This window comes from Archocentrus centrarchus, chromosome 13 (genome assembly GCF_007364275.1).
Source record: "Archocentrus centrarchus isolate MPI-CPG fArcCen1 chromosome 13, fArcCen1, whole genome shotgun sequence".
NCBI lineage: Eukaryota > Metazoa > Chordata > Actinopteri > Cichliformes > Cichlidae > Archocentrus > Archocentrus centrarchus.
The window spans coordinates 29,543,261-29,571,096 of record NC_044358.1 but is presented as its reverse complement, the minus strand read 5'-3'; the positions used below and the strand labels follow the sequence as shown (position 1 = coordinate 29,571,096).

Genomic DNA, 27,836 nt, shown 5'->3' with positions numbered 1-27,836 from the left:
CACACAGAGGAGCCTGAGAGTGAGAGGGGGGGAACATTACCACCGGCTTTGTGGTTTCCATCCATTCTCAAGCTTTTTAATTACACCTGCTAATTTACTCCTCTGAAGCCGATGATGCTCGATTCTGAACACTGATTTGAACGCCATTTATTCACCAAACCGGTAAGTCAAACAACTTTTAAAACAAACAAACAAACAAACAAGGGGGAAGAACCTGAATGGTTGCTGAAGCCGGTAGTTAAGTTGTGCCAGACTCGTGTGGAGCTTCTCTCGCCACTAAGCCGGTGTTGCCGTACTGACCACTTTTACGCACGGCGGTATTGTGTTCATGACTTTACCGGTACATGGCGCATACCGGTAGGTTAGACACGCGCGTTTGGGCGAAGAAGTTCCTGCTGTTGGTCTTGAACGGTTGAAGGTTTGAGAAGAACATGTTGTGAATGAAATAATGGAGTTAGATACGTGTGTCTGCACATACTGTGTTTGTGTTCATTTTATTTACCATAAACATTCAACTTTTATAGTGAAATAACCTTTGTAGCGGGCTGGTGTTACTTGGGTGTTCGTATACTGAAATTTACGATAATTTACGATAGCCTCCTTATTGAATATTCATCTTCAGGAAAATGAATACTCACTGAATATTTAATTGACGTGAATAGGCACGGTAGTTGTGAAGCCACATGTGTAGCACACAGCAGAATTCTAGGAGAATGAGCGCATGCTTGACGTACTGTCATGGGTGCGTGATGACCTCACTGCCTGTAGGATTCTCCTGCTCGCTTTTCAATGAGGTCCTGACTATACCTACATATCTTTTTCCTATTAGGTAATGAGAGGCAGGCAATTAAGACAATTAAATTGCGTACAGATTTCTAGCAAGTTGCACAAATAGCTTAACAGAAAAAGGAAACCGCAAACATACCAAATTATTTATTACCGCGTCTTTCAGACAGTTTCACTTTTGGAGTGTTTGCTCCAGTAACTGCTTATTTTAAGCCGTCTCTTATCACTATCACATACTACACCGCACTTCAGTGGTTTTGGCATGATGTTCTGCTGCGTAAGGAGCCTACCACAATGAGCAAGGAGGGCCATCTCCCTGCTTACACACGCACACCCCGAGATGAGCCTGTCATCTTTGGCAGAGCGGTTGCATTGTCCGAATCCAAATTCCTGCAGGCTTGTATCACTAAGAGGCTTTCGACTTTATTCACACACATGTGCACACATTGCCACCAGAAGAGGGCCATACACGGCTTCACCAGTCTCAATGTTATTACAGTTATTGCAGTCATTTTAAAGAGAGATTTTCACTGGCTGTGCAAAGTTTATTCATCGGTGCCTTCTTGTCACTGCTCAATGTGATGTTACGGGAAGACAGACTTCCTGTTTCCTGTCATCTGCTTTCACAGCTCATTATGAAAGACCATGCTGCAGAGTGGGGAGATGCTGAAATCCATCCAGTGGCTTATTGCTTTGGGGTTAAGGAGTCTTGTGGCTCAGCCAACTATATAATATATATGCCATTAAAATGGAGTTGATTGGAAGTAGAAAGGCGAGGGCTTAAAAAAACTGAAGTATATCAAGCTGCTTGAACCCCTCTGAACTGTGTAGCCATGTGTTGGACCAGGTTTCAGTCAGCAAATGTGTCTTTTAAAAAGACTGTAAAACAGCACCATGGTATCATTATTCTCCAAAGCAGATTTGTAGGGTGGGGGGAGAGTTTAGAAAGTTATAAAATTGCTAGATCTGTTAAAGATTTGAAGATTTACATTATAAAAATTTTTTTTAATTTGGTTTCTCAACAGGATTCACAGGCTTAAACTTGTGTGTTTTTGCCTGGTTTAAACAAACCTATATATCGCTCACATTTAATCCTTCTTTGACATGATGTTTGTAAGATTTGACGCAAGTTTTTTTTTTTTTTAACAGTCATGTTGTGCAGTCAGCTTGTGTTCCAGTTAGTTGCAGCAAAACACCTATAATTACACACATGCTCTCCTTAATTAGGAGTTGGTGGAGTTATTCTGAACCAAGTGTAACCCATTTTTCTCCCTACCCCACCCAACACTTACTGTGCACTGTACGGATGAGAATGAGAAAGAGAACCGAGAAGAGAAGAAGGGATTGGAAGGTGAGACTGATGGTACGCAGACAGCTAAGAGAGCAGATAAGAAACTGGAGATTTGCATGTAACACAGTGGTGCACTGCTTCACCTCTGAGCTCTGCGTGAGTGCATGTGGGAGTCAAAGACTCGCCTAAGCTTTAATTAACCCATCAATCTCATCATCTGTCTGTCCATCCGTCCAACCAAAGTGGTTGGGAGTGCTGCCCGATGCTCTTCTGCCCTCGTGCCTCATGCCTTCCCAATGTCAGCCAGGAAACTCACTGCCAGTGAAATTCCCACTGCACGGACCACAGATCCCAGTCCAGGCTGGCTCAACACACACACACACACACACACACACACACGCACACACACACACACACACACACACACACACACACACACACACACACACACACACACACACACACAGGCTGGTGGAGGATTGCATAATTACAGGGGGACACAGAAACCTGGAAAGAGGCATGATAACAACTGCTTGCCTCCTCACACATATACGCCCTTCATTTTTTTAGATTAAGTGAGCAAACTGCAAGTCACGGTGCACAGAGTTTCCGTCTGTCAGGCTCACTGATTTGAAAGTCTGGTTGTGAAAGAGTATCACTTCCCGGATGTGTTGGTTCTTTATTATCTGAAGTTTACAAAGCCCTGCAGTGGTGTCTCTTTCTTTTTCTGGCAGACAGCTGCAGTCTCGCCCTTCTTACCCTCATGACCTTCCCCCCCCTCTGTCTTCTACATTGCCTGTCGCGGCCTACTGTATGCTGTTTAATGACACAGTTTTAAAAATAAGCTCTAAGAAAACAGGAAGAAATGAATTGCAGACTTTTTGCTGCTCCACAAGCCAGCACTACAAGAGGAAAGATAAATCTAAAAGCAACCACAATCTGCTAGCTGAACTCGCCAGTAACCAGTCGCTGGCTTTGCGCTGCCAGAGCAAATCACACATCAGCATGTCCGGGTCAGTCTCTTTGTGACGAGGCACGAGTTGGTGGCTGTGTGAGTGTTGTTCGCGTGTGCGTCTTATGTGAGAAGTGCTACAGACATGCCCAATTTAAAAACAACCGCTGAGTAATGACAACGTAGTATTCAAAGCAGGAATTTTAATGTCTGCTGCAGCACTTTTACAGAGGTATTAATACAACTCAGAATGCAGCATATTGGGGTAAAAAAAAGGACTGTGAAATGATGCTGTCTTTCAGATCTGCTGGTATTATTGAAGTCTGATTTCTTTTTCATCTTCCATTCATAGACGTTTATAAGACACGGCTTCTAAATATGTGCTCAAAACTGCACAAGTTATTCATATCATTGCAAAAGAGCTGGTGAAAATTCGCAGTCTTCATTCTTTCTTGGCCGCTGCTCTGCCTTTGGACTTCCTGAACTGTAGCAGACATGCATCATTACAGACATCTACATTACATGTTAGAGCCAGAACAATACCGTCAATACTGCTTTTTGTGAAGTGAAAAATTCTGGTATTGCTACATTGCTCAGTATATTATTTATTAGTATACACTAATAATGCAAAGAAACATGATGAGGCCATTGTTCATTAGCTTGTTAGTCATTTACATGAATATATCACTTGACTCTGCATCGCCATCTGCTCAGTTGTAATGCTACTCTGCAGCACATTACATAGACAGGGCTGAAAGTACTATAATCAATAGTTGGAAACTACAGTACACTCACCACAGACTTCATTATTTACACCTTGTTAGTACCAGGGGTGGACCCCTTTTGCCTTCAGAACTGCATTAATTCTTTGTGCTGTAGATCCAACAAGTTGCTGGAAATATTCCTGTTTGATTCCAGTGAACTCACTGTCATGTTTAAGAAATCAGTCTGAAATGATTTGAGCTTTGTGATATGGTGTGCTATCCTGCTGGAAGCAGCTGTCAGAAGATGGATCACCCTACACCACCACCATTACACCAGCAACAACTTGAATTGCTGATACAAGGCAGGATGGATCCATGCTTTCATGTTGTTTGTGCCAAATTCTGACCCTACCATCTGAATGTTGCAGCAGAAATTGAGACTCATCACACCAGTCAATGGTTTTCCAGTTTTTGTCCAGTTTCGATGAGCCTGTGCAACTTGGAACTTCAGTTTCATGTTCTCAGCTGACAGGAGTGAGGCCCAGTATGGTCTTCTGCTGCTGTAGCCCATGTGCTCCAAGGTTCAACATGTTGTGCATTCAGAGATGCTCCTCTGCATACCATGGTTGTAACAAGTGGTTATTTGAGTTACCGTTACAGCTCAAAGCAGTCTGGCCATTCTCCTCTGACCTCTGATATAAACAAGTCATTTTCACCCAGAGAACTGCTGCTTACTGGATATTTTCTCTTTTTTTGGACAATTCTCTGTAAACCCTAGAGATAGTTGTGTGGGAAAATCCCAGTAGATCAGCAGTTTCTGAAATATTCAAGCACAAGTGGCACCAACAACCACATTCAGAATCACGTAAATCAACTTGCTTCCCCATTCTGATGCTCACATTGAAGTTCAGCGGGTCGTCTTGGATCATGTCTGCTTGCCTAAAGGCACTGAGTTGCTGCCACATGATTGGCTGATTAAATAGATTTGTATTGATGACTAATAAATTCACTGGTATGCTGTAGCACTATTTTGAAATTGCTCTCTTTGTTTCCTGCATTATCCATCCATCTATCCATCCATCCATCCATCCCAGATAGGCGGTTTATGTAATGTGAAAAAACAATTTCAGACAACCTGATTCTCCTGACATTGCCTGAAATTCATGTGTGAAAATGGCTTGTGTGTGTGTGTGTGTGTGTGTGTGTGTGTGTGTGTGTGTGTGTGTGTGTGTGTGTGTGTTTGTGTGTGTGTGTGTTTGTGTGTTTATATCTGTCTGTTTCCAGTCCTTAAACATGATGAGAAGAGATTTTATTTACATTGAACAGAGTCAGACTATCTGTTGTCCTCCTAGCCTTCTTACACACACACACACACACACACACACACACACACACACACACACACACACACACACACACACACACACACACACACACACACACACACACTAAACTGGCCAGTGACTGACTAACTGGCTAATGTTTACGGCTGTGCAGATATGACACTTGTTTGCTTCTCTCTCAATAGCTGAAAAAAGCAACACTTTATTATAACCTCCCTTATCTTTTCATGACCTTAGAGCAGTACATCTATGAATAATACAGGTAGCTGGATAAAAATCCTGTTTTCATCACCTGAGCTCAACATCTGAGGCAATTTTTTCCCAGTGACTAACTGTAATTAACTGAATCCTTTGTATTTGTTGGACAAATTGAGATAACATGTTAGAAGTGTTTTGACACTGCTTTCACATGTTTGTGTGCTTGAAACTGTGTTTTATGATAGTGTGCGTGTGTGCATAAGCAGTGAATCATTATTTAAAATACTGGAACACGAGGAGCTGATTTACATCCACTGTTAATGACGGTGGTGATGTAAGGGAAAATTGCAAGCGCTGAAAAACAAGTACTCAGTAGACATTTTCGCAACTCAAGCCGGTCCCGTGAAAAAGCCTGGAAACAGCAGAGCGTGGATCCTCTTAGGGCTGTTTTGCAGCCAGAATTGCTTTGTGGTTGGCTTGGTGGCTTAAACAACAGCAAAGTGTTGTCTCCTCTGTGAAAAACACTTTTTTTCCCTAAGCAATTTAGGCGTGCTTGTAACGAGACACGCTTTAAAATCTAAATTAATGGAAAACAAAACGGTCTTAAACACTTCCAAAACATCGCTATCTCTCAGACATTCAGACTCAGACTAACACATATTCAAATTTCCTTTCATGCGGCCATTTATGCAAAATCCAAAGCATTTCTCAATTTTACGACTTCCCATGCAATGCTGCATCTGTTTGCAATCACCAAGAGGTAAAATATTTGTGTGCATGGTTCAGCCATGGTAGCTTCACAGAAAATGACGTTGTAGTGTTGCCCTGCTCTCTGGTTCCCTCTCTGGTGCCCTCTTTTTTTTCTACTCTGGTCAGTTCACCTTCTCTCGTTCCAACTTGGTGATGTCTACGTGACACAAGAGAAGCCTGGTAAGTTTCAGCTGGTGTTCAGTTCCACTGGAAAACATGAGCAAAGGACACAGAGGAGGAATGACAGACGCAAAGGGAGAGTGGCAGAAAAGCATCCGTCTGCAGACGTATGCAAAGGGGCGACACCTGCGTATGCAAAGGGGTGACACTCCTCATAATGAGATATTGCCTGAGCACCAACGTAGAAAGTGTTGGCGTAAATCAGCCTTTCATTTGCCAATAATGGGCACCTCCATGAAGTCAAACAGAGGGTATGGTTGTTCCGATCACGTCGTTGACATGCACGTGCACATTATCTCTCAGTACACGAAATGTCTGATGAAGAATGGAGTATAATTACCTGAAACCTTTTTTGCCACCTCAGTTCTTTTTAATTGTATTTGACTCCTTGGACCGTAAGATAATAGCTACTTACATGCATCCCAGCGAGGTGTCCCCCATCCTGACTACAATAGGTAGCCATTATCAGCATAGGAATTGGTGGTTGACTTTCTGCATTGTGACAGAGAGGGAAATCCAAGTCTTCTTTTTTTTGGTATGCACTGACATGAGCATTAGTTTTCATCTGATGCAGGAGTTTTCAACTTACAGAGCAGCACATACCTACCTGTCCATCTCTGTAGGTGCATGACTTTACCTGCAAAGCAGATATCTTGAAATATTTTAAACCACTAGTTGATTAATAAAAAAAAAAATATGAATCTTTAACTGCCATCCTTTTTTCATCCAGGTTAAATGTTTGTTTTTTAAGACACAGGAAGTCAATGGTGATGTTTTCTTAAAAAACAAGGTGGGGAAAAACTAAACTTGACCCAATGGTAATGCCTGAACTGTTAAAAAACAAACAAAAAAACTGGAGGTTATTATTTAATTCCAACAGTATTAATAACTTGAAAATCCATTATCTAAAATTAATAGATTTGGTAATTGTTAACATATGGAAATTTACTGCTGTTGCAGTAAAGAGTAAAGAGTAAGTACCTGAGTCTATTGAGTCCCACAGTACAAAGTAGGGAATACTATATGAGTCTAACCCTTCAATAAACCTCAATGATCCATGCGTTCAGTTACTTTTTGCCCAATATTCTGGGCATTGGTGAGAAGGGCCTAGTCTAGACTACACCACCATTAATTATGCAAAAATTGCTTTTGTTTAACAGGATTGTGTAATCTGATAGTCTCAGAAGGAAAAGTCAACTATCACTAATGTGTGATGTGATTTATGTATTGTTGGTCTCAGGGTTCACGTTTCTGTGGGAAAGTGCAAAAATATACACTATAGCACACCACAAATTTTATTTGTGCGTACAGTACATGTCTAAAGTTTGGATGGAGTGTGTTGAAACTTTTGACTGGTACCGGATGTCATCTTATTAAGAAGCTGGGGACAGAGTGCAGGGTCAGTTTTGTTACAGTGCCTTTGGAACAGAGCGGGTTAATGGCACCTAACACATATTCAAATTTATTTGTTCATAAAGCAAAGTAAGATTGGAGTTTTAATGTGACCTGTAGCGGTCCACAGATCTGGAATGGGCATAAAAGCACTGAACAAAGAACAGCTGCTACTCAAATATTTTTAATCAAAAGCCCTGCATGGCTGGGATTCTCAAAATCTACAACAGCTTTATATTTGAAGGTTGCACTCCAATTATTTTACACTATTTTCATGTGCCACTGTCTAGACATATTGGATTAGTGTTAACATCATCTATATAATCCTTTGAGAAATTTTAGGATATTTTTAGAGGTTTAGGTTAGCATGACGATGTATGTTTGAAATTATATTTGTATTTGATGTATATTATTGAAGGTATAGGCCTTAATGCATAAGAGTAGCTTTTGGGGAATCCAATCACAAATGACTATTTTATATGCAATTATGTCTGAAATTGTATTTAATTGATTTGTGAATAAACATTTTAAAATAAAGTTTAATAAATAAAAATATATATAAAAATAAAAGTAAATAAATCAGTTTGGACTGCTGCAAGTGGAGGTCTTAATTACAAGATTTATAGCTAGAATCCCATTTCACGTCACAACCAATCAATAAAGCTCTCGATTGCACGATTGCTCATCATTGCTAGGGAACGCCTCGGTGAAATAACTTAAATGTGGCAGATCTGTCAGCATGACTAGGATGTTCTTGTGTGTCTAGACCTGACAGTGAAAAATGATATAGAGTCCCATGGCTGACCAAAATCCTTGCTCATTGTTTGGAACATGGTGGCTTCGCCCTGGTTTACCTGTGATCTCCAGCGCTGCTCAGTCACCTCGGGCTGAAAGGCGAGGAGTTCCACTCATTCTTGTGTTTCCTCTTTTGTGGTTTCTTCCTTCCTTCACAGCTTCATCCTGTAGGATTTCTCAGCTGAGCTGCAGCATGACATCAAGGAGCCAGAAAAAGCTCTCAAACACATTTAACTGGTCCTCGCCTCCAAAGCCACCACAGAAGAGAATAACATCCATGTTTTTGTCATGCCTTTGCCATTACTTCTTTATTATTGCTATTTTCAGCTCGGCAGAACAAAACAGAGCATGTGACTAGTCATCTGACATTGTCGTAACTTGTTATTTGTATGTGTGAAACAACAGCATGGAGGCCTTTGGATAATTACTGTTTTACAAAGTTTAGAAAAAGTCATTGCTTTCCTCTCCCTTTCCTTTGAGGTGTTTTTTTTTTAAATTGTTATCCTGTTTTGTTGTTTTCATCCATTCTCATAAAATGACGAAAGCACCCCGGGTGTTGGCGTCTCGTTGGCTTCTTTGTTGTGTTTGCTGGGATATTCTTAGAGGTGTTAATGTCCTGTTATATCCTCCCTCTCTTCCTACACTCTCTTCTCCCACTTTTTTTTTTTTTTTTTTGTCTGTACACATATCCATCTGACTATACCCTCTAAAAACTCCAGCTATGGCTTTCCTGGCTGGGCGTGGAAGCCCAGCTATGAAAAGGGAAATATACAAAAAAGGAAATTAATTTATACTGCAGGACTGATTGCAGAGACAGTTTTCCAAACTCAGCTCTTGACCTCTCTGGGTCATTCCATTAACACAGGTCTCCAGGTGACTTTTTGACACAGCCACATAATTAACGCAATAGCTTAATATGTCTTTGATGAGCCAGATGAGGATAAATGTTTGAGTCAGATACCTGGAGAATTGTTTTGTGGTTTTTCTGTGAAATAAATAACGAATGTTTGGAGAAAGTAAAGCAGATGTGACTAAGGAGTGTGGGTCTGATTGTGAAACTGCTTGCTCATTGGCTAATGACTTCTCAACTGTAAGTCATTAGCCAGTCAGCATACTCCAGACAGTCCTCTGTTTTTAAACATGGTATGATCAAGATTTACAAAACAGATTTAATTTTTCATTCAGAATGACCCGAAATGAGTGACTGAGCCCATAAACACAAGAAAGTGTTTACAGAGGTCAAGTCAGAAAGCCATTTTTCCATAGACGTCTATAGGACAGGAAGTCTTTTTTGCACCTACAGCTTCAGATAGAATGCAGGTTTCAGGCACTTTTGCATTGGCTTCATTTTTCCAACCCAGAAGCCAAAAAAAAAAAAAAAAGGTATTTCCTGGCACATTTGTGTTGATCAAAGGTAAGAATCTGTATGCACAAGAGAAATGCTCCATTGATCTTGCTCTGGGATTGTTGCAAGGGTTGCCTGTTGCTCCTCTTTGTGATATTGGTGGTTAGGATCTTAAAACATACTGTAGTCAGGGTGAGGAGGGTGTTTTGGAGACCTCAAAATAGCATCTCTGCTTTTTGCAGATGATGCGGTGCCGTTGGCTTCATTGGAGCATGACCTTCACTTCGGCGTGCACTGGAATGGTTTGCGGCCGAGTGTGAAATGTCTGAGACCACGGTTAGAAAATGGTGCTCCCTCTGGACTCGGGGAGGGAGGCTGCCCAAAGTGGGCTTGTTCAAGTATCTTAGGATCTTATTCACGAGTGATGGGAAGGTGCAGTGTGAGTTCTGACAGGTTGGACTATCAGAGAGAGGAGAGAACTGAGTTGGAAGGTGTTCTTGTTCCAACCCACCTATGGTCATGACGGCCAAAATGAGTTATCACCATAGGCTGGCTGGGCTCAGCCTTAGAGAAGGGTTGAGGAACTTGGACATATGGAGGGCTCTTAGAGTATAGCTGATGCCGGTGAAGTTTCCTTTGAAGGTTTTCTATTCATATTAAACTGGGAGGAGGCCCTGGGGGTGGACCCAGAGCTTTCAGGGAAGATTACAGTATTTATCTGAACTGGCATGGGAACGCCTATGGAAGGTCTTCTAGAAAATCCTGCTTAGCCACTGCAGCCTGGCAAAGTGGAAGCTAATGGATGGATGGATGGATGGATGGATGGCCTTGTTCTGCTGCTGTTGTATCATAGCGACAGTTCATGTGACATGAACTGTAAATCAATGAAACGTAAACTTCTTTTCTTGTTGAGCTCACAGATTTAATAAATGACACTTGGAGCACCCTGGCTCTAAACTAAAGTAGACATGCATAAATGTTGAACCTTTAAAATACAGTGAAAAATTCTAAATGCCATGAGTCTGAGAAGCACTAGAAGAGAAAAGAAAAAAAAAAGGTTATTTGAAGGCACTCGTGCCTGCAGGTCCAGTGGAAGTCCCACGTGTGGCGGTCCCTACTGTAGTGGGTTCGAGGAGAAAACCACAGTCAAAATGGATTTAAATGCAAATGCATCACATGCAGACATTGCAAGCTTGGATTGTTTGGCTGTGAATGGTTGACTTCTAAGGGTGGTGGTTAGACTCATTTTGAACATCCTTTTTGGACATCATTTTGTATTTTAATTACAGTTTCAATGCACATTGTGCTGCTGCACACACTTGCTGGTGGACAGTCAGCACGTGCAATGACAGACACACTGTAGCTTAAATATTTTTTTCTAGTGAGGAAAAAAAAAGTTACATAACAGAAAAGTAACTTTTAGGAAATACTTTGGGGGCAGTAAGCTTTTTCAGATATAACTGTGATCTCTTATCAAACCTCTTAAAAAAGTTGTATTCACATTTGGAACCCTGTGGAGCCTTAACGTAAAAGTATGTGCATCTCATCACTCTAATAGATCAGTTTCACCTTTCCCTGCTGGCTTGAAGCATATTTGCTTCATTTCTAGAGGTCAAGCGAGGTTCTTTGTGGAAATCCTCACATTCCTCTGCCCCTCTATCCCGGTCCAGTTTGTTACTTTCCAAAAAAAGGAGGTACTTAATTGCAGGTCCCATTTTTGTTTTGCTTTCTCTATCATTGTCGTTTTATTGATCATTTTTTCCCTTTTTCAGCCATGTGTGCGCGCAAGTGCATGTTTCCACGTGTGTCTGTGTGTACAGTATGTGCACATGTGTGACTTGTAATTAGCCTCTTGCTCTGGTCTGTATGGCATTTTAACAAACGCTTCTATATATATCATGCTATCAGACTGAGGTTTGTGCAGTGTCACTCCCTGCCACTTTCTCCTCTTTCCATCCCTCTCTCGTTCTCCCTTCTCTTCCTGTCCGACCGGATCGGCCCTTGCCCTTCAGCCCCGTCGTGTTTTTTTATAAGCTAGTGGTTTCTCTGTCCTCGCTTTATCTCTCTCTTCCCCCTTAAAATTATGCCTCAGAAGCCTTTCATTGGCATGAGGGCCTCGCCGGACCAAAATCATAAACTCATTACATGTTTTATTTTCTTGTTTGTATAAGGCACAGCCCGGTGTCGGCTGGATGCTATGGCTTTCAATATGTTTATGTGTGTGTTTGTGTGTCATCTGCATAAAGAAGTATGAAGACACGGACATACATGGTTTTAACATAGTCACATACATGGTCGTTTTGTGCACACATCATGTGTACAAAACCATGTAAATGGATACCTTGAGCATACACTTACTGGCACGTGTGTGCTGTGTGTACATTCACCGGTCAACACTCACAAATGTACACACAGCACATGGTGCTGTGAGTGTTGACCAGTGAATGGGTTTGAGTGGTTGATTTATTGGCTAACCAATGTTCAAAATGTTTTCATGTGTAGTGGAAGGTGAAGTGCTGCCTCAGAGCAGACTCACCCACGCGCATACACACAGAAACACAGACAGACACACACACACACACACACACACGCACACATGGAAGAGGGGCATGTCCTAAGGCTGTCAGGGGTGTGTCTGTGGTCAGAGTGGCACTATAAGACACTGGCAGGTAGAGTGGACTTTTCATTCAGCTTCACAGAGCTGTGTTTGTGTGTGCAGTTGGGTTTTCAGTTACTTGTCTAACTTATTTAACTATCTAAGTGTTAACTTTACAGATTTACAGCTTCTCTCAGCTTTCTAGTTTTGCATTTTTAAGTGATTTGTTCCACCGAGGTCAGGGTGTTTAATCGAACGTCTGCAGGGACTTTTGCACAGTTAAAAGTAAATTAGAAAGTTTGGCTTTGGTCCTGACTCAGCATTTGTAGCAGCACACACAGCATCCTTTCTGAGTTGCCACGGCAACTGTGTCAGTCAGCTGCAAGTCTGGGGTAAGTATGCAGCTCGGTCTTTCTCCTCTCTCTCCCATTTCTCTTTTTATCTGATGGCTTTCCCCATCTTTCCCCAATATCTCTTTCTTTGTTCCTGTTATCAGTTTCTTAGTTTCCTTTTGTTTTTCTGTTTGGTATTTTCTAAACGCTTCTTATGTTTTTGCCAGTCTATCTGCCAGTTACACCTTTTCATTCCTGAGAAAACAAAATCCTCGACTAAATAAAAAAAAAAAAAAAAATTCCTGACATTGTGCTATCATGTGCTTTGGCATGCAAGAAATAGTGTTATATACCAAGAATGACTTTTATGTTGTATAAATCTTTCTAAAATTATTGAATGATCTACTTCAGTTGTGGCAACAAATGAGAGCTCAGCATACCAGATTTTTTTTTTTTTAATATATACTCATGCTTTATTTTGTTACTTGCATAATAGCAACTCATCACATATTTCTTCAGCATGTTTTTTTTTTTTGCACAGTTGGTCTTAAAATTGTATTTATTTCTTTGATATGTATTTAGTGAAATGTATTCATCACACTCAAGCAAGTCTTGAGCGTGATGAATGCATACAAATTTACCACAGTAAGTCAAGCAAATCAGAAAGTCTAGAGAGAAAGAGCTCGAGCCTTAATGTTGGCTGCTCAGCAGTCTTTTCAAGGTAACAATACAGCAGACTTTGGCCAGCGTGTCAGAATACTATAAATGCAGCTGACAAACCAATAGCTTCAAAAGTTGATAAATGACAGATAATGTAGAGAGGACCGCACTGGTTTGCTGTAACGCAGTAGTCACCTGTAGCACAAAGACCCACTCATTTATTACTAATCTTTTAAAAAAGTATCTGCTAAAAAAGCAGCCTGCTCATCCTCACCTTCCCCCATGTGTTTGTCTCCACTGTCATGATGTGTCACTTAGTTTTTTTTGATTGCTTGGTTGCAACAAAAGACTTCTTCTAACTCATCTAAATGCCAGTAAAATACTCATCCCGGAGGCAGTTAATGTTAAGTTTTGAGAAAGTCAGCGCGCGCTGTCTAATGAATGTGCTGCGGTGTGAATCAGTGCATGTGGCTCAGAAATAGCAAGAGAAAATCCCTGTTGCTATTTCTGTGCATTAAAAAAAAAGGTCCTGATTCATGATAAATGATATTTACAGCATTCACACATGCTCCTTACCTCCGTATTGGAGGAGTCACACCGTGCTCCCGATAAGTCGCAAAAGTGACTCAAGTGTTTTGTTTTTTTTGTTTGTTTGATTTTTTTTTGCCATGTGAACTTGTGTGGTTTTGTGTGAGTGTGCATTGCCAGTGTGGAGTTTGTCTGACATAATGGAAAGTGCTGTAAAGCCGTCAGTTATGATATGTCATATTTTTCCATGTCAGGTTGGAAGGTCTGCTGGCATGTATCCTTGTATCCTCGTCATGGTTTGTGATTAACCCCTCATCCGTCTCTTCTTTAGATCATATGTACATAGAAGAATACATTGAAGAAGATGAGGAACCACCTTTGCTGCTCAGCTCTTGTCCTTTTCATGGTAACTCTTGTTGCTTTTTTTTTTTTTAATGCAAAAAGAAGAATGTATCCACAAGTATGTGTACCTCCACTAACTCATGAGTGTGTGCGTGTTTGTATGTGTGTGTATCCTCTAGCTGTTTGGCTGTGGAGGGACTGCAGCAGTGCAGTGCTGGTGGAGGGAAGGGTGTGTGTGTCTGCAATGCAACGCAGGCCAGGAGCCTTCCAAGGTGAGACAACAAATTCTAATAAAATTTTTACAACTTTTGTGTTGTTATTTATTTTACAAGCTGTCTCCTCCCTACCTGTTATAAATACACTTGTTTCAAGGGGTAGCATTCCTCCTTACTTTCTATAGTGTAGAGCTTGAAAACATATCAGACCCAATAAATTCTAATAATCCCTCTGACCAGAGACCCACAGTTTATTTTCAAATTACATATTCAGCTCCTCCCTTACCTTATCTGTATTGGTCACCACAGTCAACACAAATGAACTTATTCTTCTCATTAGTCCATAAATATTGCCAAAGGTTTGTAAGTGTTCCATTATCTTTGTTTTAGTTCCACTTAACACAGAAGCAAGATTTAAAATTAAAGCAGTCAGCTCTTTGCTGCCTCCCAACTCTAAATATACAACAGCACCAGAAGGATGCTACATTTTCTTTTTAAGCCTCTTCTGCCAGACGTTTGACTTTTTTTTTTCTTTCTTGTAAGGCTTGTGAGCAGATCCAGAGTCCAGCTGAGGAAGTGCATTGCCAGTTGTGCCCAGCTGGAACCTTTTCAGATGCACTGGATGCCGAGCTTTGCCGACCACACACCTCCTGCGAGCTCCTTGGCCGAAAGGCTGCAGCCTCTGGCAACGCGACCTCAGATGCCGTCTGTGGTGACTGTCTGACTGGGTGAGAACTGCCGGCCTGTGTCTGTGGTGGTCTACCTGTGTGCTTGCTAATCCAGAAAGAGGTCTATCCAACTGCAGGGTGGACATTAATGGGGCTTTCCTTCAATATTGTAACTTGTAAACTTTTATTTGTTCTAAATTAAATCCCGCTAATTTCTCTGTCTCAAAAAAAGAAAAAAAGAAAAAAAACAAGAAAGCAGCCACACACAGTGACTCACTCACTCTCTCTCTCTCTCTCTCTCTCTCTCTCACACACACACACACACACACACACACACACACACACACACACACACACACACACACACACACACACACACACACACACACACACAAGTGCAGGGACAAACACAGCGTGTCATTCACCACAATGGGCGGGCAACATCAAGAACAGGCACCACTGGACATAACATGCCACAGGCTAAGACCGCTGATTCATTCTTTCACTGTTAAACAGCCCCTCATGTTTTTCTCTTCATCCGTCTCTCTAATTATGCTCTTTTTGGTTCTTTCTCACCCATTTACAGGTTTCACTCCTCTGCCGCAGGGCAAGTTTCCACTCAAAGTCCCTGTGTGAAAAGTAAGCATGCTTCTGCAGCTTACCGCGTCTTAATTTGCTTTTAGCGAACTGACTTCTGCCATTACCTCCTATCGCTCTCTCTGAGCTTTTTCTTGTGCTCTTTCTCTCTTTTCTCTCAGGTGACTTGCATAACAGAGTGGCCCGTAATGTGGGTAAAGGTCAGTCCGGTGGAGCAGGAGGGCCAGCCAACAGCACAGTGGTGCGCAGCGCTGAGGAAAAGACAGCAGAGTATGCTGTGTTTGCCCTGGTGCCTGTCTTCTGCGTGATGGGCCTGTTGGGCATCCTCATCTGCAACATCCTAAAGAAAAAGGGATACCGCTGCACCGGTGAGAAGGAGGGAGGAGATGAAGAGGCTGCCACAGCACAGAAAGAAGGTGAGAAGATGGAAAAACTACAAGAAAATGAGAAAAATGGGAGCAAAATAGAAAAGTTAGAAAATAGAGTGGCCAGGCGAGGGATTACTGAAACTAGCATTTAAGTTCAGGTTGTTGTCACGTTTGCCCATAAAAATGCCAAATTAGCGCACGGGCGTGCACACGATGTGGTCAAGTGTTGTCAGGAGTCACGGCAGAGCCAAGCCAAGCCTAAAGGGCAGTGCCTCTGCATGTGGCCTCAGTCCCCATATTTTTGTGATGTGACTGCACGCAAGTCTGCATGGGAGGCTTTTTTTTTTTATTAAAAAGTCTCAGCAGCTTTAAACTTTGACATTGCAGGGGTCATTGCATGCTGTGGTTTGCTAAGCAGGTATCGTTTTATTGTAATGTTCCTATTTCGGGGGGGTTCACATCAACTCATTCGCCCGCTGACGTCAGAGAAGCTGCCGTGCGTCAACACAGAAAGAAGTATAAAAAGAGATGGGGAGGGCAGAAGAAGAAAGGGATACAGAGGGGGGGTGGCATTAATTGAAAGAGAGGTAGACATCAATCCAAGAGGGCTTAGAGAAAGAAAGACATTCTCTGTTGTTGGGATTGTCTTGTTTCTTACAGTGTTCAGTTGTATCTTGAAGTACTTACTCTTTTTTTCACCCTATGACCCAACCAAGTCCTTTAAGGGAGCACTCACTTAGGAGATGTCTTTCTTCCTCTTTTTCTGTGCATGCAATAGAGAAATTTCTTTCTTTCATGCTTGTATTGTACTGGATGTACTGTGCCTGTTAGGTTTCACATAGGAAGCACACACCTCAAAGCAGCTTTTATTTTATTCACTTGTGTCATATAATGGGGGTGGAGTGGGCGGGTGGGGGGTGGGGGGGGGGGGGGGGGGGGGGGGGGGGGGGGAGTGCAATGAGGAGCATGGAGTAATAATCAGTTGTACTTTTACAGATTGTAGATAGCCAAATTGCCAACCTGCATTTATGACACAAACCGCACACACTGATGGAGTGAACTTGCCGCACTCTACCGTAACCTACTTTGTGTTTTCACCAGGCATTAGACTGCACGTTTGCACAGGGGGTCTGCTTACCGTAGCAGTCAGACAGCATGCATGACTGGCAGTTTGTTAGTCATTCGGTGCACAAGCATTAACAGACTTAAAGGCTAAGCTGGCTTTTCCTTCGCTCACCTGATGGTGCAAGGCTCTTAGGAAAGCTGCACAGAATCAGGAGCGTCAGCGCACAGCTGCACCCTCGACAGATCAGACTGTGACAGCACGTGTCACGTCAAGAAAGTGTTTGCTGAATAATTCCTTCTACTAGATGCTCTTTCTTTTTTTGCATTTTTTAGGTCCCGCTGTGCATGGAAGAGCAATTTATTGCCTCTAAGCTGTAACAGTATATATAGCTATGACTGTGTAGTGGAGTTAGTGGAGGCTAGGGTGATCTGTGGAGGGGCAAAAACAACAGTCTGTGCTCTCTGCCTCTTTGTTTTAGTGTTGCCTTGGTTCCTTTCTCTCTGTGCGCCTTGTTGTGAAATTTAAAGCTTTCTGCACCTGAAGGGAAACTCCCTGAACACCATCCCTCTGCTGCTATTTTATCATTCCTTCTACTCTCCATCGATCCAGTTTCTTGGCTCTCTAACACGTCCCTCTCTTCTCATCCGAACATGATACATGAATCCATCTCTCCTTTCTCAGTCAGATCAATAATTCAATTGGGTCCTCGGCTCATTGTTTATGTCTTTTTCATTTTTTCTGTCTCCTCTTCTCCTCGGTCCTTTCTCCTTGATTCTTTCTGGATTGTTTTGTTTCCTCTTTTCTTCTCCTATCCCATTAACAAAAAAATGGTAGTTCATTTTTATTTAGATTGCAAAGTTGACCTGAAAAGTTGCATCTTGGCACGCAGGGCAAGTTTGATAGAAGCAAAGTGGATAGTGATTTGCTTTTAATTTAAACTGAGTTGATGTCCACATTTTGCATTGCAGAACAGAAAGAATATGCCAGTGAAAAATATTATCAGAACATAATCAACTTTAATAAGCCGAATTCCAACTTTTTCCAACTGTAACGTAAGAACGAGTGATCCAGTTTCAAGTCACATTCAAGTCTGACTTTCAGCATGCTTTGAGGGCAGATGATGCCATGGGGCAAAGTGAGTGCATGCTTGTTGGTGAGAAAGATGAAGGGCAAAAGAGGAAACATATAGACAGGGAGTTAGAAAGAAGCTCGGTAAAGTAAGAGGCTTCATCTGGGGACGTAGCAATAAAGCACTGAGGGCTCTCTTGTTGTTATGTAACAGTTGTTGTCGCAGTGAACTTGCCTGTCTGTCTGCTGTAGTCCCGACTGGCCTAAGGTTAGAGGAACCTTCTACTCCAGCACTTTTCTCATCATCCCAGGTGAGAGGAAACACCCATGGGGACGAATTTTAGCAAGACTAAGCTTAGCTCGGCAGGGCTAAAACCAGATTCTGCGACGGTAACTCTGACTGTGCAGGACTGAGAGCAGTTTGTTTCACTGGAGAGCACAGTGACCTTTAATTTTGACTTCAGTTTCAACTATGTAGTTGCTCAAGCATGAGAGCACAGGGAAAGGTAGAGGTGAGCTGCTGCAGTGTCAACCAAAAGACTGCTGCATGTACAGTAAACTTGGATGCAAACAAAAACTTTTTTTTAAAAAAATCAGAAGCTTATACTTAACAAATAGAAATATGTGTCACACCTTAATGTAGTGAAACCGTGAAGGATTGTCATTCATTTTTTAGTCTTTCCCATGTCTGCATTTGCTTCTGCTTGTTTTCAGTGCCACTTCCTCTTTTGCTTTGGTAGTTTGTTATACTTCCTGTCTTTGTCTCTTTCCCACCTGTGTAATTCAGTTTTTTGTGTCACCTGCCGAGAGGCAGTGAGACACCAAAGGATCAATTTTCCATTGTCCATCTGTCTGTCCATCACGCTTTCAGTATTTCAGTATCCGTTCAACCTATTGACTTCAAACTTGATGGATAGATACATATTGAAGAGTACAACTGCAAAGCACAAGAATCATAATCCTGCATCCTCTTATACTGGAGTTATTGCCCTTTGTTTTCTTTTTTAACAAAATTTTTTTTATGAATACATAATCTGAGAGTAAAACAGTTTAGATACCAGAGGCCCAAGGTTATTGGGCCTCATTAGGATCCAAATGTTTTGCCAAGGTCAACAGTGGTCAACAGAATTAGCCCGCTAATGTGCAAAGAAGGTCAAGTGTTTAGTAGTTGGGGACATATCTCATTTATAATGTCTTTTTTAATCACTGTCATCAATCTTTCCATCAGTCCTTCCTCTCTCAGCTGTCTGATTTTCCTGTATTCCCTATGTCAGATATCTTTGTCAATATTGAATTAAATAAACTTCATATATAAAATATAGACAGTTCTACGCAGTACCCATTGAAGAGCAATTATTTACTGTAAAAATTTATTTGTAAGTTCAACACATGAATATCCTTTCTGACAAGCCTTCGAGCAGGCGACACGTGTTCTATTCACCTGTTCCCACGCTGATGTGTTTATTTCAGAGTCGGCTCTCCCTCTGGCCAGTGGTTAGACTGTAATGCTATTTATTGTTCTACAAAGAGAACCTGAATGCAGATACAGGAAACAAATTGTTAAACTGATAACTAAAAAAAAAAATACAAGAAAAATACAATAAAAGCTGCAAAAACTAAGTTGGATACCAACCAGGACTGCATGAGGGACTGAGATGTGGAACACAGTGAAAGAAGCAGGGCACAGGTGGAAGACACTCAGGGAAAAGTAGAGATGTGAAGACAAAGACAAGGAGTAAAACAACCAGAAATGCATAACGAGAGGTAGGAGGTATTTTCACAGTTAAATGTGAAACTTGACGCCATGTCAAGATATGACTTTGTTGAAGGTTTGAATGAAAGAGAGCAAGTGTGACCCTGTCAAACTGATGCTGTTATCCTCACATAGCAACAGGCACTGTGGAGACACGGCTATTGTTACGGTCCAACAACAGCCTAATGCTTCTTATGCAAGAAAGACAGAAATACACACGCGCAGTCGCATTTGGTATCTGTATTGTCACATTTTGCACTGTAACACACACATAGTCACCTGGCACTGCAGGTCTGATACATCACACCACAATACACACACACACACACACACACACACACACACACACACACACACACACAGAGTTCAGTGTGCTTCAGCAATGATGAACGATGCATAACTGCTGAGTGAGCTATTCCTCCTCTCCCCCCTTTGCCATCATTACGCTCCTCTCAGCTGCCTCACTATGCTGTGCTATTTGGGGACTGGGGGGAGGTGGGGAGGTTGCCATGGAGGCATATCTATTCTCTGATATTCTGTCATCCACATCCATCCTTATCAGTCTCATAATGTCCCAAGAGCACTGTTAAAACTTATGCAATGTCTCCCTTTAAAATGAAAGTTATAAGCAGAAAAAGTGTTTTCTGACTTGGTCGCCAGTATAATACTCCATCCTGCAGGGGGCTGTACTGTGACCGGGCTGGATCTGGTATAACTGAGGCCATATAGTGTTACTTTGAAATCAAATTTAAAATTTAAGAATATATGTTTAACATATATTTGTGCTATGCATATGAAATTCCATAAAGAAAAAAATAAGTTATTATACTAAATCTAGAAACCAAGAAGGCAGTATCTATACATACAATACTGGAAAAATGTCTTTTAACACTAATTCTGTCTTACTTTAGGTAACAGTTGTCCCTACATATCCGATGACCTGAATGAAGACACCATCAGTGTTCTGGTTCGTCTCATTACTGAGAAGAAAGGTAAATACCAGCAGTGATGTCACAGTTAGTGGTTAGAGCCATTTCATCACTCATGGCTACACAAGACAGCGGTGCTGTTACAGTATTTACACACAAAACATGTGTCTGTTGTGGCCTGCTCAGCAACTGTTCTTCTGTCCATCCCAGACTGTTGGTTCATACCAAAACTTGGGGTGTGGGCAGGGGGGAGGGGGGGGGGGGGTCTTTATAGTATATTAGAAATGAGAAATGTCTTCATACTGAATCTATGAACACAGGAGACATGGGTGTAATTTTATTTCATGCTAACTCATTAAACCATAATAACCAATGACTTTTTAAATAGATTTTTAATCATTTGCCAATGGACAAACTCTAACAAACAGCAAACGTGATTGTCAGCTTTGCCCACAGCCCCCCCCCCCCCCCCCCCCCAACTAATTTGACTAGTTGGCATTATAGCTAAATGTTTATGTGTGTTTGCTTCAGAAAATGCTGCTGCGCTGGAGGAACTGCTGCTGGAGTACGAGACCAAAGAGATGGCCACGAGCAAGGGCTCGTCAATCAAGTGAGCACGCGCGCACTTACACAACCACAAATCATCAGATACAGTTGCTCAGTCATGCTGCCCAAGGTCACACTTAACGAGATGGCAAAGGGGAAGTTTGAGAGAGAAAGACAGGCTCTCACCAAGAGAAAAGAGTGTGTGTATGTGTGTCTGTGTGCTGCGGGTTCTATAGATGGAAACAGGACAGAGCAAATACAGTTTCATACGTTGCGCTGAGCATGGAGACCCAAACTTGACAATGAAATGCAACCATTGTTTATAGGGTTATAATTCCATATTCTACTCTCATGTTAATATTGTAATTGTTCAATCTGGTCATTTAAACTCTTAAACTAAAACAAAAGGAATGCTGAACTTAAAGAAAACGTTCACTTAGGAGCAGACAACATGACCGCGTAGGCTACATTTCCTCAGGAGGCCTGATAGCTGGCAGTGACTAACTCCTGGAGGTTTGAAATGAGCTGCTCACTCAATTTCCAGCCGTCTAGTCATGAGTCTGTCACACAGCTTAAAGTCACACATTTTACATGACCGAGTGTATTTTGTGGTAAGAACTTGGGGTTGTAAGACAAGCCATTAAAATTGCTTAAGTTGTCAGAATTTAATCTAAGATGCTCATTAAAATGCTGTTTTATGCCTCAGTCTGCACCGCAGGACTTTGACCTTTGCTTTGATATCAGTGCTACTTTCACCTGAATCATAATTTCTCACTTTCACAAACTGTCCTATCTTCTTGATTCTGCACCACCATGACTTCTCTTAAAGAATGACTAAAATATTATATCAGGACAATTAGATCTAATTTATATCAGTATGTGAGAAGCCTCTGGGGCCTGCGGCAGTGTGCTGCTGCTCAGTGGTTCTCTGTCACATGTGATCTTTTGATTCGAGAACATTCTCTCTCTCTCACTCGCTCTGTCTCTCTCACACACACACACACACACACACACACACACACACACACACACACACACTGAATGTGCAGATAGTTCTGGAAAGCTTTCAGATCAGCATCTGCATGTGTGTGGTGGGAGGTTTTGCAGAGGTTATTTGGGTTCGCTGTAAGTCAGCCATACAGCGCTCGTCTCTTTAGCTCTGCCTTACGCTGCAAAAACACAAAAAGTGAACAATAGAAAGACACAAACCAAAGAGCTCTATACTAACAGATGAAACTGTAGATTTTAGTTGTTAAATGGTTTTATATTGACACAGAGCAGCGAGAGAGAGGTTGTGATTGGACATATTTGGAGCTTTGGACTCTTTGATATGCAATATTTCTGTCTCTTCTGTGCCATATTCTAGCAGTGACCATGTCCAAGACCAAGATTAGGGATGGGAAGCGTGTTTTTGTGAAAATAAGGGTGTTCATAGTAAATCCTGGGTAGTATTATTTGACAAATGCAGTGGGGGAAAAAAATGAGTCATGTGTGTAAAGTTACCTCAGTTATTACTGGGTTTTACTTCATAGATTTTACATAGTTTTATAACCAGCACTTTTCCTACCATGACTAGTCTAAATGGCCTATCTACGATGCTTCTGTAGGGTTTTACTAAACTGGATATTTCAACATCTGAAAACCCTCTTTTCCCCTCCCAGGTTCCCAATGCTGTCTCCCTTATCCCCATTCCGCTCCCTTCCCAGACTCTGTCCCCATCAGTCCCACCTCCACACCATCTCCGGCCTCTCCGGCCTGGCCCCCAAACACGGTTACCGTTGCACCCGTTGCGCCCAGAAAAAATGGCCCCCTGTTCTCATTCCACCCCTGGATTCTCTCAAAGATCCACTGAAGCCCCCCCAGAGTCTCATCCTGCCCTCTCTGGACACATCTTCTGACCAGCAGAAGAGCCCCCTTCTGGGTGGAGAGTGTGGGAACACACACCATAAACAAGCTGCTGTGCCAAAAACTGTACAGGAAAAGATGGAAGGAAGTGAAGTGAAGGAGAAAAAGGAGGGAGAGCTCACAGTATTGTCTGTGGGAAGGTAAGTCTACTTTATATTGTTTATAGCAGTGATGACAATATCAAGCTAAGTACATGCACGTATGCACTGTTCACAGACATAATTTGACATAGTTATGCTTTCCTGAAGTCATGGATTTGAAAGATATTCCTCCACTAATGCACTCGCATCAGTAAAACGGAGATCTCACATCTTACATCACAGCCGTGATTTTCCAGGGTCCGTGTTATCAAGTGTTGTGAAGGCAGTGGAGAGGACCCAGGGGTAGGCAGAGTAATGAAAAGAGGAGCCTTTATTGACAGAAAGAAAGTCCAAAGAAGAGAACAAGTCAACACTGAGAGTAAAATCAGACATCTTGACAGAGGACACATGGAAAGGCAGGACTATAAGTACACGCAAGGGACTGATTACACAACAGGATACAAAGCACAGGGGAAGGAATCGGCAAACGGTGAAAACAAAGATAGTGGGCCGGAAAATCACAAAGAAGGGAAAAGAACAGGAAATAAAACTAGCACGATGCATGCGTGAAACCTACACTTCAGAATAAAACAGGAAATAATGCAGTCGAATAGTCCAAAAAATGACTTCCTCCCTTCTTTTTTCTTTATATTTTTCCTTGACCTCAGTGGAAAGAAAGTTAAAGAAGCAAAGATGAGATGGTTTGGACATTTGCAGAGGAGGGCTAGTGGATATGTGAATTAACATTTACTTAGTACCCAGGAGGACAAAGGTATTAACATACAGACAAGACAGGGGAAGGCAAAGACAGAGAAACACTGGAAACAAAAAGAGGAATCAGAAAAGAGACCACACATTACAGGATCATGACACTTCGTTTTACAAATAACGTGATTTTATGTAACCCTCAAAATGCTGCAGAAAAGTTAAATCATACCTTATTAAAGGAATAATTAAGCTTCGCACACACTGAGATAGAAATCTTTGTGGAAGCTGCATGCGTGTTACTTTAGCAATCATAACAGAGGTGTGTTTTTGCTCTAAATGTAATAACGGTTATGTCTTATGTCCATTCACAGATTTCAAGTTGCTCAGATCCCCGAGCAGAAGCCATGCACAGTGGAAACCAAGAGAGCATCTCAGGAGCAGAGGAACTCCTTCTTTGGGGGGAAGTCCTTCTCCCTGTCTTCCTCATCTGGCATCAGGAGGTAAAATCTCCAAATGCAACAGCAAGCTCTTGTCTCTCTGTTTTTTTGTATTTCCTCCTCTCTGCACACTGACAGCAGTTAAAGTGAGACACTTGAAGGCTCAACTGGCCGTTTATTAATCGATTAATCCCAGAATGATCACTTTAGCCGAGGAATGTTTCTACAATAATTTTTCTGTTTCCAGCTCACTGGTTGCAGACACTAAATATTTAGCCAGAGCCGATCTGGCAGTAGTAATCTGGGCCTGCTTGAAATGATTTGTTTCATGTTTTCATGTGTATTTCCAGGTGAAGGGACACTGTGCAGTATTGCTACCTCGCTGAAGAAAACCTCATTGCCCGGCGACAGCTTGACCGCTGACATGGAGGGTGTTTTTAGATGACTGACACCGAGAAACCACAACCACCTGCTGCTGGAAGTAGTTGTTTCTAATAATGCAATAAGAGGAATATAACTGTATTTATTATTACATAAACAGATTATTGTATTATAGACGTATCAGACGCAGCTTCAGAGGAATCACGGCTGCATCCAAAGAGAAACGGGTTTGAAAAGCCTTTTGAAGACATGCAAGGATGTATTAACAATAACTGACACTAGAAGGAGGGAAGTGTGCGTTATACACAAATTCACTCCCAAACTTTTTATTTTTTTTTTTTTTTTACTGGTGCTTCCATATAAAAAAAAAAGAACAAAAATACAAAAGGGTACAACTCATACTCACTTGTAAATTTATATATACACTCACCAGTGGTTACACCTTAAAATACCCTAGTCTTCCCTGTGTGCAGTGAAATGAAAAGAGCACAATGGACTATTTTGCTGGCTTAAAAATACAAATAAAATATTTCATAAGAACGCACCTTAAAAAGAAGAAAACATCAACCCGAGGTCTGCAACATAAATGAGCACATGAGTGAGACAATAAGCAAAATAAATATAAATGATTTGGCTCATTTGATACTTCATTATTGCAAAACAGCAAGTTTTCAGCTCATTATAATTCTGTGTTTTCAACTGTATTTTTTTTTTTTTTAAACTCTTTTTGCTTTTGCTCGCACAGAAACTGCAGGTGAGCTGAGGGGGTTGAATGTAGTCTGAACACACTTGCTGCACTCACTGAAGTAAAACCTGAGAGTTAAAGAAGATTTGCTGAGATGTACACTTACCCAGGCTCAGCATTAATACCTTCTTTAAAAAAAACAAACGAAAAAGTACATTTTTGAGGATCAATTTTTTTTTCCAAGAGTGTCTCCTCAGACCGTACGAGAGCCTTTTTAATAGCACTGCAGTCCTTTAGCTTGTTCCCAGCTGCTGTTGTCAGTAAAGAGGTAGATCTCGCTTTTGTAGAAGACAATATGTAAATGACTGTACATATGTAAATATGGGTGGGTTTAGAGAAACAGCGTTTTATAAATTTAAAGGATGTGTGAGGTGGTACATTAGATCCCTTGTAATGGGAAAGACAACTGCACTGCACCAGTGAGTGACATTTGTAGTTTACCATAAAACAAAACAACTATAATCACACTACCACGCACAGACCCGAAGGCTGAACTGCAGGATTCATTTAACATTATAATTTTTCTGCCATTTGGGTGCTTTTCTTCTGCTCTGACAGTTTTCTATTCTATTTATGAACAAACTCGCAGTACACACAGCCAGACTGTAGTTATGCAATCTTCATAACTCAGAGAAACCACTTACATATAAATACACACACGCGCGCACACACACACATTTATTTATTTTTGATCGTTTAATTAAATAAACCCACCAGTGGCTGCAGAGAATTAGTGGTTGAAATGCCTCAAAGTCATGCGAGCTCAGTTGGCTTTAGTTTACATCCTTGTGGGTTTTCGAGCATGTATTATAATCATAGATGGGGTTTTTTTTTTCTTTACTCATTTTCATATTTTTCTTATTATGTTGTGACAAGGAATATGACAGCATGTCTGGAGGGAAGAGTATTTATTGGCTGTGTTACATGTTTTCTTTTGATCTGTTTTTAGTAATATTTTCACTCAGGCTACGGTTATCATAAAATGTTTTCAAGCTGAAGTGTTGCTGGAAAGAAGGAAGGATTAAAACAGTCATCTCATCAACTTTGTAGCTTGTGTTTATATAATATTATATAAGTGCGAGCGTATGATGTTTTTAAAATAAAGGGGTATTTTAAATGCTATCTGGTTTGGTGTTGTGTTGCTGTGTGGTTTTGTAGTGTTTGGAGATGGTGAGTGTGTGAGACTTGAGGTTTGTGTAAGTTTGGCTATAAAATAGTAAAAAAAAAAAAAAGGGTAGTCAACATGTTGGCTAGTGTCACCCCCTAGTGGCGACTGTAGATCAAAGGAATGCTGATTACATAAATTAAATTGAGACAATTCTCATGGGATTAAACAGCATTGCAACTACATGCTCTTTCCACAGATTGTACTTGGTGCTGGTTGCAAATATTTTGATCAAGTGTATGAAGCTTCTTTTATAAAAGCACCTTGATTAAAAAAAATTCTGAACACAATATGGATGCAAATTGCAAGGAAAACATCCATCCATCGTTTTACCCCTTTCAGGGTCATAGGGGATGGAACTTAATCCAGCTGCCATAGGGCAAAATGTGGGGTACACCGTGGATAAGTCGCCAGTCTATCGTAGTCAACAAAACCACATTTTTAAAATTTGTTCTTTACTACAACATCATTTTTACATCCTTCACATTTGTAACTCAGAGTGACAGTACAAGCTTTGAGGGGAGCACAGACATGTCTGTCCTTTGTGTCAGAAAAAGGTTCACTGAGGAACTTCTACTTGTTCTTATACAAACACACAGCACTAGAAATGACTCATAAAAATCCATTAACTAGATGTAGTGGATAAAGAAAAAAAAAATCAAGTACATAAAGAAAGCAGAAAACAAACTGAGGCCCTAAATACACACGAGGCAATCAAGGGAAGTGGACACAAGAGGGTGATGAGACACAGCTGAAGCTAATTAAACAAGACAAGGACGTAAAACTGAATACCATGAACACATGACTGTCAAAATAACACAGGATGTAACTAAACAGGGAACACTCACAGGGTGAAAGAGACTTAACTAAACACGGGGAACACAGGAAAGACAGGATAAACAACAGAAACTAGATAGCAAATCTAATAGAACTCAAAGTGCAGGATTATATAAGTAAACTCAACCTTCAAAAGAGATTAAACAAAAGCTCTGGAATAATATTTTAAAAGCA

The 27,836-nt window shown here is 41.3% G+C and overlaps 1 protein-coding gene across 3 annotated transcripts; it reads left to right on the top strand.

Moving 5' to 3' along the window:
• relt (RELT TNF receptor) lies at positions 1-26,782 on the top strand. 3 transcript variants are annotated; one of them, XM_030744524.1, is made up of 11 exons: positions 1-162; positions 14,184-14,258; positions 14,374-14,466; positions 14,953-15,137; positions 15,664-15,716; positions 15,836-16,090; positions 20,841-20,921; positions 21,390-21,468; positions 23,066-23,449; positions 24,469-24,597; positions 24,885-26,782. In XM_030744524.1, exons 2-11 carry the CDS (start codon positions 14,217-14,219, stop codon positions 24,886-24,888), a joined length of 1,305 nt encoding a protein of 434 aa, XP_030600384.1. In that variant the 5' UTR covers positions 1-162; positions 14,184-14,216; the 3' UTR covers positions 24,889-26,782. The 3 variants fall into 3 exon arrangements, with proteins under 3 accessions (XP_030600384.1, XP_030600386.1, XP_030600385.1); XM_030744526.1 differs by lacking the exon at positions 1-162 and adding an exon at positions 404-418; XM_030744525.1 differs by lacking the exon at positions 1-162 and adding an exon at positions 12,549-12,724.
• The last annotated feature ends 1,054 nt before the right edge of the window (positions 26,783-27,836 follow it).